The sequence below is a fragment of the Ascaphus truei genome, unplaced genomic scaffold (genome assembly GCF_040206685.1).
Source record: "Ascaphus truei isolate aAscTru1 unplaced genomic scaffold, aAscTru1.hap1 HAP1_SCAFFOLD_206, whole genome shotgun sequence".
NCBI classification, from domain to species: Eukaryota; Metazoa; Chordata; class Amphibia; order Anura; family Ascaphidae; genus Ascaphus; species Ascaphus truei.
The window spans coordinates 161,222-176,369 of NW_027454968.1; the positions used below are offsets into that span (position 1 = coordinate 161,222).

Genomic DNA, 15,148 nt, shown 5'->3' on the forward strand with positions numbered 1-15,148 from the left:
TTTAAAAAGTGAAAATCCTGATCTGATCAACGTGTGAAAGTTTCTCAAGCTTTTTTTTGTTTCGTTTTCATATCTTTGCCATCTTCATCATTCCTAAATCTACCAAACTTCTGAAAGTGGGATTTCCTCAATCTTATTCTTGGTTTTGTTTTCATGTCGCCCTATGTTAATTGTTCATTGTTCTTTGTCTGTTATATTAAAATTACAATTAGAAAATTGGGTTTGGGAGAAATATTTTAATGTTTCTTTCTTCATGGGAAATATTTATATCCTGAAATTGAAACTTGTCTAATGATGAAACCTCTGAAGGCTTCAGGACTTTTTCTACTACAATATTACTTTTATTTCTCACATATCCCCCTCTCCCTTGTGTCTCAGGCTGTACACTTTGAGGTCCTTTAATCTTTAGCCTTATGATATAAAACACACACCCATCTGATGGATTTGTTTGTATATGTCTTTCTGGAGATGTGAGCTCCAGAGCTGAACACAGCGCTCTTATTAGTGATTTAATATTTTTTTTACTGACAGGATTATGTGTTATTCTGATTATCTAAAGCACATCAAATAAACACAGATAATGTTTTATATTACCAATTGCATTTATTCAAAAACATAAATAGAATATAAATTCTGATACAGCTGTTTAATAAATAATGATATAAATATATTTATATAAATAGATATAAATAGATATAAATAATGTATAAATATAGAAGTTATTATCATACAGTAAATAAGCAGGTATAAATGTCTTCATTACAGATAATTATCCTTCTCTTTTCCCCCTTCCCATGCGAGAGGAGAGTTGAGCAGCCAGTCGTAAATTCCTCCCCACTTCCATCCGGATGATATTCCGAGCGCACACGTTGTTATCCTTCAAAATATAATGGTGGAGAAGACATGAATAAAATAACGTACAGTGCAGAGAAGTGAGAGTGTGAGGAAGGTGCAGAGGGAGAGACACAGCTGCTACTGATCCTGTGCTCGGCACTCAGCCTGTGTCACCTCCTGATCTCAGTTACTGGGTAACTGGGAGATTAGGGATGTATCTTGATCACGATTTGCTGCTAGTTGTAATGGGGGTGAGGATTTAGTGCCTGGAGGTTCCCAGTGTCTTTAGATTGTAAGCTCTTCAGGGCAGGGATTCCCTTCTCCCAGTGATTGTTTTATCCCTGCAGTGTGCGAGTCTTCTCCTGGGTCTCACATTGTTGTATCTTACACCATAAAACCCTCTGTACGTGGCCAGCGCCACGCAGAACATGTAACATGTGACGTGCTCACGTGATGAGGAGGACATGTTTAACGTGAGAGATGGGGGTTAATCCCCTGTACAGGTGTAAGCGTTACCTGCTCTTGCACAATCTCCTCCAGCGTGTGGAAGTATTTGGATGCGGCTTCTTTATGGAGATGGTTTTCTGCTCCCTCAGGGATCTGGAAAGATATAGGGCGTCCTTATTAATAGCCCCCCTATAAAGTCAGGAGAGGGGTACGGGTCCCACACTTCATGCTGTACTTACACACTCAGCCAGCTGGTTCCCCTGGTAATGGAGCAGCGCCTGCAGCCTCTCCCAGGCCTGCTGCCGGCACCGGAGACTCTCATGGTGTTTGATGTAGAACCAGTTAGTTTGGTTGGTGACCTCACGCACAGCGAGCGCTGCAGCTCCCACCTGAAAGGCCCAATGTGTTAGCGCCTCGGAGAGCTGAGTGCTGGGTTCCTCACTTTGTGAGCTCAGTGCAGATTGTAGTGTGTGTGTGTGTGTGTGTGTGTGTGTGTGTGTGTGTGTGTGTGTGTGTGTGTCTGTGTCTGTGTCTGTGTCTGTGTCTGTGTCTGTGTCTGTGTCTGTGTCTGTGTGTGTGTGTGTGTGTGTGTGTGTGTGTGTGTGTGTGTGTGTGTGTGTGTGTGTGTGTGTGTGTATAAAGAGAAGAGGACACAGCTGCTCCTTATAAACGTGTGGTTTTTTTGCCTGGAACATGGCACAGTCTGCACTGACAGAATGTGTAACATGCTAAACACGCAGCACATACTAACTGTATCACATGTGCCCTGTCATTTACAGGCTACAGAGGAGGTAATGGCGCTCATTATACCTGTGAGATGCTGTAGAGAGCGTCTATATTAGGAGGGAACGTGGTGTTCAGTATACAGGCGAGAGGAAACTCCTCAACTGGGCTCTGAAAAACAGATACACGAAATTGGGGATAAATATGTAATTAATGAGGTGATTGAGAGGTTCAGGAAATGTGCTAAGTTTGGTAAAGAGCAATCGACCCCAAATCTGAATATGTTACACTTCATTGCATTTTGGGTTAAAAAAAAAAATTCTAATCTATTTTTCTGTGTGATCTTATGGAAAAAAACATCTGTATTGCAATGTCTAACATGTTCCTCTCTGTTATATGGAGGTGGGTTTCACTTCGGATCACTAGATCTGTCCGATCTAAAAGAAACATTCTGATTGTTAAATATAAATTATTTTTGGAATGTAAAAGTTTTGTTAAAAAAACAAGTTATTGCCGTTAGTTACTTCAATAATTAGAAGTAAATGGGCCTCTTTTAATAGTACTTTTACCCTGAAACACATCCCAGAGTAACATCTCTCTGTATAACACGTAGGGGAGGGAGGAAGATATGGATAGTCCCAGAAACTCACCATTAGATTAAAGTTCTGGAGGATCCGCTGGTTCAGACGCTCTTGATGGGGCTGAAGCCACTTGCAGTTTTGGGAATAGGAGAAAGAGCTCAGACTCAGCAAGAGGAAAACTCTCCATGAAACCTCGTGAGACATTGTCACTGAGATGGAAAACAAGAGCCCATCATGAGATAACAGAACACACATTGAGAAGGAAGTCTTCTTGTAGAGTTGGACAGGAGACTCTTACCTGTGTGTGTTGGACCTTGTGCTGGTTCTGTTGTGTCCTTGTTCTGTTCTGATCTTCATCTTCCCAGGTTAATACTTATATTCTGAGAGGGATTCTGGATGTTTAAAAAGTGAAAATCCTGATCTGATCAACGTGTGAAAGTTTCTCAAGCTTTTTTTTGTTTCGTTTTCATATCTTTGCCATCTTCATCATTCCTAAATCTATCAAACTTCTGAAAGTGGGATTTCCTCAATCTTATTCTTAGTTTTGTTTTCATGTCGCCATATGTTAATTGTTCATAGTTCTTTGTCTGTTATATTAAAATTACAATTAGAAAATTGGGTTTGGGAGAAATATTTTAATGTTTCTTTCTTCATGGGAAATATTTATATCCTGAAATTGAAACTTGTCTAATGATGAAACCTCTGAAAGCTTCAGGACTTTTTCTACTACAATATTACTTTTATTTCTCACATATCCCCCTCTCCCTTGTGTCTCAGGCTGTACACTTTGAGGTCCTTTAATCTTTAGCCTTATGATATAAAACACACACCCATCTGATGGATTTGTTTGTATATGTCTTTCTGGAGATGTGAGCTCCAGAGCTGAACACAGCGCTCTTATTAGTGATTTAATATTTTTTTTACTGACAGGATTATGTGTTATTCTGATTATCTAAAGCACATCAAATAAACACAGATAATGTTTTATATTACCAATTGCATTTATTCAAAAACATAAATAGAATATAAATTCTGATACAGCTGTTTAATAAATAATGATATAAATATATTTATATAAATAGATATAAATAGATATAAATAATGTATAAATATAGGTTATTATCATACAGTAAATAAGCAGGTATAATTGTCTTCATTACAGATAATTATCCTTCTCTTTTCCCCCTTCCCATGCGAGAGGAGAGTTGAGCAGCCAGTCGTAAATTCCTCCCCACTTCCATCCGGATGATATTCCGAGCGCACACGTTGTTATCCTTCAAAATATAATGGTGGAGAAGACATAGTTACATAGTTACACAGTAGATGAGGTTAAAAAAAGACGTACGTTCATCAAGTTCAACCTATGCTAAATTTAGACAACAGATACTTTATCCTATATCTATACTTACTTATTGATCCAGAGGAAGGCAAACAAAAAACCCCATTAATGGGAAAAATAAATTCCTTCCTGACTGCAAGAATTGGCAATAAGATTATTCCCTGGATCAACATCCTTCCCATGTTACTTATTAGGTATATCCCTGTTCACCTTTCCTTTCTAACAAAGTGTCCAACCTTTCCTTACACATATCTCCTGTATCTGCCATCACAGTCTCCATGGGGAATGATTCCCACACTCTGACTGCCCTTACTGTAAAGAACCCTTTTCTTTGTTGCTGGTGAAATCTCCTTTCCTCCAACCTTAAAGGGATGCCCCCGAGTCCTTTGTACTGCCCGTGGGATGAATAGTTATTTTGAAAGCTCCTTGTATTGTCCCCGAATATATTTGTATATAGTTATCATATCCCCTCTTAGACGCCTCTTTTCTAATGTAAATAAATCTAATTTAGCTAGCCTCTCCTCATAAATTAGATTGTCCATCCCCTTTATTAATTTGGTGGCTCTTCTCTGCACTCACTTTAGTTCCAGAATGGCTTCTGAATAAAGTAAAGTACAGTGCAGAGTAGTGAGAGTGTGAGGAAGGTGCAGAGGGAGAGACACAGCTGCTACTGATCCTGTGCTCGGCACTCAGCCTGTGTCACCTCCTGATCTCAGTTACTGGGTAACTGGAAGATTAGGGACGTATCTTGATCACGTTATGCTGCTCGTTGTAAAGGGGGTGAGGATTTAGTGCCTGGAGGTTCCCAATGTCTTTAGATTGTAAGCTCTTCGGGGCAGGGATTCCCTTCTCCCAGTGATTGTTTTATCCCTGCAGTGTGCGAGTCTTCTCCTGTGTCTCACATTGTTGTATCTTACACCATAAAACCCTCTGTACGTGGCCAGCGCCACGCTGAACATGTAACATGTGACGTGCTCACGTGATGAGGAGGACATGTTTAACGTGGGAGATGCTGCACTGTCTGCACTGATAGAATGTGTAACATGCTAAACACGCAGTGTCACGGGAAGACCAGGACTAATACCAGGGATCAATATCGCCAGACACAAACACGAGAGTTTATAAAATTAATTAATTGGAAAAAATATATCCACAACAGTACATATAAACAGACAATATTTCCACATAGATGTGAGACCGCACTCGTCCATCAAAGTCAAACTTTTACCAGGTCCTCTTCCTCCCGCAGCTCCAAGACTCTCCGGGGATCAACCGGGACACGTCATGCAAAAAAAAAAAAAGGAGATAGGAGCTCAGAGAGGGCAGGACATTAGGAAGAATTCCACATTTAGTAGCACACTGTGAATATAGAAATGTAATACAGCCACACGAACGGTATGGATCCCTCACGGTTCCAACGCCAACACAGCGAGCTCCGCGTTACCCCCTCTACTCGACACAAACCGGAAGTGAACCCGTTGAAGTTCTTTCCAAGTCAGGCAGGACGTCTCGCGGGAGAGTACAGCTTAGCTAGAGCTGCACTCTCAGTAAAAAACGCGTTTCGCACTGATCGGCGCTTCATCAGGAGGTAATTGGGCATGCTGGGATGCGTCTTTTATTCCAGCCATTTGCCTTAAATATGTACACATGTTTTTGATACCAGGGTGAAGGAGAGGATGCTTGCTCATATATAAACAGACAACACTCACACTTAACTGGGGGTAACTGGGAGTACTTAGGCCTGGGGCCCCCCCTCAGGAACTTTTCCCCATTCTGTTCCCACCCTGTGCTGAAGCAGTTACCTCTTCAGCAGCCCCACACCAACTGACACTCCATATGTTGTAGTGTTAATATAAACAATTTTTTGGAAAGGTAAAGTTCTGCAGAAAAACAAGTTATTGCCGTTAGTGACTTTAATAATTAGACATAAATGGTCCACTTCGAATAGTACTTTTACCCTGAAACACATCCCAGAGTAACATCTCTCCGTGTAACAAGTAGGGGAGGGAGGAAGATGGGGATAGCCCCAGTAACTCACCATTAGAATAAAGTCCAGATGGGTCATGATTCGCTGCTACCTGAGCCTGTGGGGCAGGCTCAACTTCGATATCCCCAACCTTTCCACTAGGGGAGGCTTCCCCCGGGACACAGGGTTTGCAGAAGCCAGACACAAGGATCTAATAAGGTTTTATTAGCAAAGCAGACGCCCAACACGCCAGCAAAGATATAACATAACGGCGGCTTAAATCTGTCCCCAACATTTATTTATTTTTCATTTTAAATATTAAATAAATATATTTGAAGCTGGGGGGGGGGTCTCCAGAGCTGAAACGCACTGATTTTGGCTCTAGGGACCCCCAGCTTCCCGAGATACCTTTGTATGGGGTGCCTGTATCTCTCTGCTGTTTAAAGGTCCCTGGAGGCCGGTGTCCTCCCCTTAGCTGACATTAATAGGGTTCAGCTTCAGAGAACTCGTGCTCCAAGCATATTTTAAAAAATAATTCAAACATTTTAAATATTTCAAATAATGGTCAATATATACATAGGCTAAACGGACCTGAAATAGAGGATAACATAGTAATCAAAGTACACTGTTGTACATATTAATCCCGTAGTAGCCCACGGGTCAACTGGTCATGGGTTTCCATCTTGACCAGCAGCGGATTTGAAGATCCACCACCACTACGCACTCACATGTGGCGGCCGTCGCCTCCTTGCTGGCGACCCGCCTTCTGCTTTCGAATCGCATCGTCAAATGACGTCACCGACATGACATCACATGGCGTCACGTTGCCACAGTGACGTCATGATGTCATTTGACGGAGATCCATCACATTGCCATGGCAGTGAGACGCCGTGTGACGTCCCGTTGGTGACATCCGTGGCGTCATTCGACGCTGCGATTTGGAAGAAGGAGGTGTACCTTCCCATCAGTCCAGAGAGCGCGGCATTGCATTATGGGCGGGGCATTTTTGCCTCCCCAGGCCACGGCCTATCAGGCCTAATGGGAAATCCATCACTGATCTTGACCGCGGCTCACACTAGGACCAAAATGTTGACCCTTGCACTTTTGCACGACTAAAACATTGTTTGCCAAGACAAGTGGCTCTCTGTCTCCTTTCTTCCTAAGAAATGCCCCACGTGGGCTAGTGCCCTCTGCTGGTAGTAGTTCTGCTATATGAGAACATCTCTGCCGTGCTGGTGGTGGTGACCCAGGGCCCTGATCATGGTGAGTGACACTCACACAGCCATGTAGACAGCTATTGTTTGCATGCTATTTTTAAAATGTGTGTATAGTGCTGGGAGAAGTGTGATTTAGTAAGCGAAACGCGTTGAGGTGCATCATCACGTTCCAACAAAGTACACGCCGGTTCAGATGCTCATTTGGTGCATGCCCTGGAGTTCCTTGTTCTCATTGTTGAGACAGGATGGGATTTATCCACGGAGCTTCGTGCAGTGTTATTTATAGTCCGTCCATGACCACAGCCTCTTAAATGCAAGATATAGGGGCTGTATATATTTGGGAGGAATCAAATGTTTATACATCTTGATATAAGGGAGCTTTGCCACGCTGCCATGGGACACTTGTCCGGCGGACTGTCCTTTCCAAAAATTGTCAGTTACAATCAAACTGCTTTGGAGGCTTAATAATTATTCTTGGGATTATTTTTCACAGTAATATCAATGATGAGATTGTAAACTCTTCAGAGCAGGGACTCTTCTTTCTAAATGTTACTTTTATGTCTGAAGCACTTCTTCCCTTTGTGTTATTTATATCATTTATATGATTGTCACTTATTACTGCTGTGAAGCACTATTCACATTAATGGTGCTATAAAAATAAAGACACATACATACATACATACATACACAAATACATACATACATACATACATAATACATACATACATACACACACACATACATACAAGAGAGAGAGTACACACTCCATGTGGAAAATCAATTAAACAGATTTAATACACTGGACAATTCTACAATCATTGCACTCACAAACGCCAGATGGTATTGAGCATTGTATGAGATAAACTCATGCTCCGTCACTGCAACAGATGATGTCTCTCGGTGCTCCACTGTACTACAAGACGCCGAATGCACCTTCCGGGGGGGGGGGCGGAATCAGTAGTGACACCTCCAAATTGTGTCATCTGGCAACCATCAACTCTGCAATGAGTTCCCCTTTGTGTTCGCGCTCTTCCAGCTCGACCAGCTCATCCGGCAGAGTGGATAAACTGACGTTTACGTGACGTGTACCAGCTTCCCAAAGCGTTTCATAGTAGCTTCACAACTTCATCAGGGGTATTGCCATCTGTGGACGGACGTTCACAGAGGTACACAATTAGGAGGCTTTATAATGTGAAATTATAATAGGCTTTATTGTGCCTGTTCCTTTTTATCAGGAAAATTATCCAAACACAGGGGGGGGAACAAAGCTTCCATTCACTTGGGAGTAATTCTAGTGAAAACACTATGCAACCAATTCACATCTCCCTAGTCAAGCATTTCTCCCCAGCCCCAAACATAGCATGAAAATAAGCAGATATAAGCAGTCTCTTAATAATGAAAGTCTTATCTGTTTATCAGCTGTAGAGTAAGCTTCTCTGCTCTCCTGGAACCGCACGGAGCGTGCACAGAAAATCAGCATCCAGGTTTAGAAGTCTAATTTGGGCCTTGTGTCTTGAAAGCAGCTCTGCTAACTTTTGGCAGAGCTCAAAACAAGTGTGTCGCCAAGTTCAGCTCAGGTGTCAGCTAAAGAGTTCTCACTTCCTCTTTCAAAAGACAGGCTTTCTAAGCCATCTAATTCAGGCAGGTGGTGTTTAGTAATTAACTACAAGAGGTTAACCACCACACTGCTGGATTAAAGACACATTACTGAACAGGGATAAGTCCCCTGTTACACCATCATAAAGGGAAGACTATTTATATAGACAGCAATGTCTCAGCTGATGGCAGTTATAGATGGTAATTGATTTAAACAGAATACACAGCAGAATGTGTAGTCAATCACAAAGTTAATGAATACACTTCTCAATAAACATTAGTAGTTAATGATACATATTTAAAAATATAAAATTGACATTGATATGCCCATCATATATAAGTATGACATTGATACTAGCCAGCCTTAACTAGTTATCAAAATTGTATTTGGATTGGATAATAACGCTCTAGAGATAATATCCAGGATAGGATATGACAATATATAAAGGAAATATAATTCCACCCAAACTTTGAGATTAGGAACCTGGATGATAAAAATGTGTGACTATTGTGACGGTGTAATACACAGGAAAGAACACTGGATGGCGCTCAAACTCTCCCTTCACCAGTAATTTGTATATAATGGGAAATTTAACTCACGGGCAACGCCGGGTCTCTCAGCTAGTATAATATAAACGTGATATATAACACCACCAAAATAAAGTGTATTAGTGTATAGTGATAATAGAGGGGGAAAAAATCTCCTCTCAACCCTTGAAAAAGGACTGTTTCCAAAATCCTACCAAACAAATACTCTCCAAACCTCAGGGGAGCGGTGATACAAGCCATATAATAATAAAAAAGAAAAATCACATAGTGCAATAATGCAAAATGGTGATAAAAATGTCATGTGATAAAGGGGTCTATAAATATCCTTCTCACAATGGAGCAGGCGTTATACGCACGAATCCAAACAGTGGCACAATGATCGATGGATGGTACGATGCATGCAGTCCTAGGATCTCAAAAACGTGGCAAAACCACGAGACCCGTAAGAACGAAGATATTAGAGCAGGTGGGCAATATTAGAAGGAAGGTCACCGCTCCCCTCCTGTCTAATCGTTTTATCCCCCATCACTATGGGGATCCGAACGGTCTCAAATTTACAGGGTTGGAACCTGTCTCATTGGAGGGGAGGAGACAGGAACCTTTAACGAAACGTGAGACCTTTTGGATTTACAAATTAAGAACATTAGTACCCCAGGGACTCAATGTTGACATAGACTTAGGGGTTTTCTATTAGGGTTCTTTGCATGATGGGTCATCATCAGTTTGTATATATATATTTTTTTAATATATTTTTATTACATATATTTTACGATTATATATTGTATATTCTATGACTAATACACTTGTTTTGTTTTCCTGTTTTCCTGTTACATATCATACATGGAGAATACCACAATCTCCATCCCTCTAGAGATTGACAGTGTAGGTAGATATGTTTGATATATTTTGTCTTCGTATTATGTGATTAATTTTTCTATTTCCAATATATTATTCATTTTATTATTTCATATATTTATTTGGGGGTTACATTATGATCTTTTTAAGATTGCACCATTATGGTTTGATTGTAATGTACTAAATTATGTATTTTAGGTTATTTCTAGTAATTATGGTACTTGAATATTTATAATATTTGTAGTGAATTAGCTTACGAGGCATAGTTGTGCCTATTTTTCAAAAAGCCAATTAGGAGGGCTTTAGGGTAGAGGGTTGGGAATATATACCACTCATGATGCATCAGAGAGCTACTCCTGAAGAAGCTGCCAATCTGTGCAGTGAAACGCGTCGAGTGTGGCTTGATACATGATCTCAAGAGAGGAGAGAGGATCATCTGTGGGCGGGCACCGACGGACGAATTGACGCGACCGGAAGTGACGTCAGGCGGTGACGTAAGGAGCAGACAACCGGAGACCTGGCGGGACTTGGCAGCGGTGGCACCGCGACTGACCGCGTGTCACTATAGCCTGCTGTATCTTGCTTTTTGACTACTGAGTGTAAGCCTCCACTTGTGATTTGTTGTTGTTCTACTAATATATTTGAAAGTTGACCTGCACCATGGCTCTGCCTTTCTGTTTTTGAGACCCTAGGACTGCATGCATCACACCAGCCAGGGATCATTGTGCCACTGTTTGGATTCGTGCGTATAACGCCTGCTCCATTGTGAGAAGGATATTTACAGACCCCTTTATCACATGACATTGTTATCACTGTTTTTGCATTATTGCACTATGTGATTTTTCTTTTTTTAATGATATGGCTTCTATCTCCGCTCCCCTGAGGTTTGGAGAGTATGCGTTTGGTATGGGGTAACCAGGCTACATAAAAAAAGAAGGTTAAACCCTCTTGTTACCCCTACAACTGTGGGGTCCCTAGTAGCTAATTAAGCACCATAAGCCAGGGACTGGGGATAACACATGCTGAAAATAAAGTGACCCCCGCTTTTTTCTGTTTTCGTGTTCCCTTGGCCCAAGAACTGTGAGATGTCTTGTGTGTCAATTTTAGGGGGGATATTTGGGTAGAAATACAATTATTTTGTTTGCAGGACTTCGGTGGCCGAAGTTCCTTTAATTCTCCCCGGCGTGCAGGCATGATTTGCCGGTACGCGGGGTGAATTACACCGGGGCCGCCCCGTGTCCCCCAGACTCCTGGATTTCGAGCCCAAATATCCCAAATCCATTTCCCTTACAAATATAAGGTTCCCTAACACGTAAACTTTATTAAAATATACTTTATAATGTTTTAGACATTTGTTATAAGACTCTACACATTCAGCGTGGGCATCGGCGCAGGCATGTCTGTATAGAGTCCGTAGTTCAAAGAGAAGATGGGATGTTGAGAGGTGTCGGGGTGCTAAGTGGCCGGGGCAGGGCGGAGTACTGGATCCGGAGAACAGAGACCCCATGTGGGGAGGACCCTCTGGTTTGTCAGACTTAGTGGAGCCCGCCCGCCAGGTTGCAATGGGTTCACTGGGGGAAGCGGCAGAATGTTGACAGAGAATGGCAAACGGGGGGAGGGGAGGGGAAAGAATGGTAAACGGGGGGAGGAAGGGAAATGGGAAAGACTGGGAAAGGGAACACGGGAATGGAGCAGGGAAAAGAAAGAAGAGCGATGATGTGTAATATCACAATTTCAGTGGAAATATATTGCGTCCTAGTGATGTCACAAACATTGATGACCAATGTGTACGACGTCCGCTGACCGGATGGGAAAGCGGACTGAGCCACATTCAAACACGGACCATCAGAGACACCTAAAGCCACAGAGCCACAGGGAAATGATAGGATAGTCAGACAATGGCAGTGACATCAATACACTCATTTATTCCATTGGGGACAAAGTACCTAACGTGGAAATCCAAAATGTCTCTCTAATACATAATCTCTTGAATCTATCTCCTCCCATATCGGAAGTATACTTTCTATACCTACAGTGACTAGAGAGCAGGGATCTTTATGATGTAAATGGAAGTAATGTTACTGCACCGACACACTTTATTCGAGCAAATACCCAGTATGTACCTGGCAGATACCTGGAATGCGCCGCTCCTCACCTCTGACAAGCCCCGTTGCGTTTGCCTTCCCAGCCTGGGTTCATGCCTGGCTGACGGGTGGCTGATCTGTTAAATGATAATGATTAGGATTTAATAGGCTGCAATGCTTCGCGTGTCTACCAGATGGCATAAATTCATGAATTGTAATGCAGCATATATATATATACTGTGCAGTATTGCAGCCAGCGGGAATAAAATGCTTCAATCCCTGCATGGAAAATACCTCAATGCACTCGGGCAGAAAACAGTCACAAACCTCAATACACCCGGGTATACCCGAATTCGTGGCACTAGCCGAGCTCGAATAAAGTGTGTCGCCAGTGTACATAGTTACATAGTAGAAGTAATGTCTGGATAGACTATGCCAATTCAATCCGCCAATGACATTGCGACGATGTTGAAGGAAGCGTGTTCATAATGTGCGTGTCGGCCTTCCAATATATTGGAGATCGCAGACACACAAAATCATATAAATGACATAGGCCGATTTTAATCCTTTGCAGCACGCTCCTAGAGGGCAACACTACTATGGTGTAATTGAATATATTTAGCCAATCACCTGCAACTGCTTATTGAGCAGTTTGTGGCAGGCCAGCCCCTCCTCTTCTAGGTATATAATCTCCTAGCAAGGTCCCCTTATTCCACTTCACTTACATGTGAGTATCTGTACTGGTATATACCAGTTTTTAATTGCACTAGGTTATACAAGCATATGCTTTGATATTTTAACCCCTTCTGGGCTTATTTCACATAACACTAGTATGCATTTAGCGTAGGGACCTGCTAAAGAGACTTACCTTGACGTGGTTAGCAGGCTTGGCATTATTTGATCAAAGGATGTATACCAAAAGTCTCATTTTTTCTTATAGGTATTTACACCATACATATATATATATATATATTCCCCATTGATTGCTATCCTTATGGGAGAAGCGCAGGGATTCACTTTCTGTTTTGCACATTTGTATGGCCATTTCCTTCACTAGCTGCATGCTCTTTACATGGAGAAGCGCAGGGATTATATTTGTTTTACATTAAATGACATAGGTTGACAGACAATTGATATGAATTTTCAGATTTATTTGAATGAGACATAATCGTATTAGTTTTCTTTAGATGTTTACAGGTCAAACAGCGACCTCTGCCACATTATAAATTACCATCTGAAGGCAATGTCATAAGAGTTGTATTCTTCTTCAAGGTTTTTAATTTACTTGGGGCTAAGATGGTTCCTTGCTTTTTTTTAATAGACAATTGGAACCTGTTTTGGTAATTTAGACCCAATAAATGGTTTACTCAACAGAATATCCCAATGCGCGTTGACAATGCCGTCATTTTATAAGCAGCCTGGTTGAATTGTGTAATAGATTTTGGAGAATCATACAATGGTTTTAGCATGTCTCTCTTATCATATTTGTTCTTTGTATTGGCATGACCAGATTTGGGCTTTGATGATTCAAAAAGCTGTCCCAGTTCTGTAAGTTGACAGAAGACAGGTGTACAGTATGAGGCTCTGGAGTGAAGTAAATAATGTTTTCATTGTTAGACTATAATAGTACAGCAAGAACACACAACCTGACCAACCCTCAGCTCAACTCTGCAACAAAGTGCCATTTTTTTAACCTGGTCTGCTGAAATCTCTGGGCCAAACGAACCAGCCAATCTGCACTGATCCAGAAAAAGTTTCCCCCCCAATCTCTAGTTGTGTGAGAGATGTATCCCATCACTCATGTCTACTGGATGTAGTAACACATACAGAACACCAGGTGGCACTATTTCCACAGGTTTTACCGTATATTTATTTATAAAATATTTTACCAGGAAGTAATGCATTGAGAGTTACCTCTCGTTTTCAAGTATGTCCTGGGCAACACAAACACAAAATAAAACAAATAATACATGTTTACAAATACAGTTACATAAATGAACAGGGTATACATTATATACAAGACATTGCGTGTACAGTTAAAGAAAATATATATTATGAGTGTATGAAACAGTTACAGACCAGATTAAAATGTGAGACAGCCTTAGATTTGAAAGAACTTAAACTGGTGGGGGATGTGAGAGTCTCTGGTAGGTTGTTCCAGTTTTGGGGTGCACGGAAGGAGAAGGAGGAACGTCCGGATACTTTGTTGAGCATTGAGACCATGAATAGTCTTTTGGAGTCTGATCTCAAGTGATAAGTGCTGCATGTGGTAGGGGTGAGGAGCTTGTTCAGGTAGCTGGGTAGCTTGCCCATAAAGAATTTAAAGACAAGACAGGAAAGGTGAACTTTGCGCCTAGACTCTAGTGATGACCAATCTAGTTCTTTGAGCATTTCGCAGTGATGTGTGTTGTAGTTGCATTGGAGAACAAAACGACAAATTGAATTGTAGAGGGTGTCAAGTTTGCTAAGGTGGGTTTGAGGTGCCGAGCCATATACTAAGTCTCCATAGTCAATAATTGGCATTAGCATCTGCTGTACGATACGCTTTCTGACCAGGAGACTTAGGGAGGATTTGTTCCTGTAAAGTAGTTTGGCATAGGTCTTGGTTGTCAGGGTATCAATGTGCATTCCAAATGTTAAGTGGGAGTCAAACCATAAGCCCAGGTATTTAAAACTAGTGACAGGTGTTAGGGTGGTGTTAGCGTTGGTTCTAATCAGGAGCTCAGTCACTGGAAGCTTTACAAATTTAGTCTTGGTCCCAAATACCATTGTTACAGTCTTGTCAGTGTTTAAAAACAGTTTGTTTTGGGAAATCCAGTTTTCGAGTCTCAAAAAGTCAGACTGAAGTATGTGTTGAAGGTCAGAGAGGCTATGGCTGTGTGCATATAGGATTGTGTCATCTGCATACATGTGTATTGAGGCTTCCTTACAAGCTGTGGGAAGATCATTAATGAACA

General features: G+C 41.5%; 1 protein-coding gene across 1 annotated transcript; it reads right to left on the bottom strand.

Annotated features, from left to right (window-relative positions):
- Positions 1 to 769: 769 nt before the first annotated feature.
- Positions 770 to 6,673, bottom strand: LOC142477232 (uncharacterized). The gene is made up of 6 exons (XM_075582228.1): positions 6,619 to 6,673; positions 2,655 to 2,794; positions 2,092 to 2,175; positions 1,521 to 1,670; positions 1,351 to 1,434; positions 770 to 877 (listed from the first exon to the last, which is right to left on the bottom strand). The coding sequence occupies exons 1-6, from the start codon at positions 6,671 to 6,673 to the stop codon at positions 770 to 772; spliced, it is 621 nt and encodes a 206-aa protein (XP_075438343.1).
- Between the last annotated feature and the right edge of the window lie 8,475 nt (positions 6,674 to 15,148).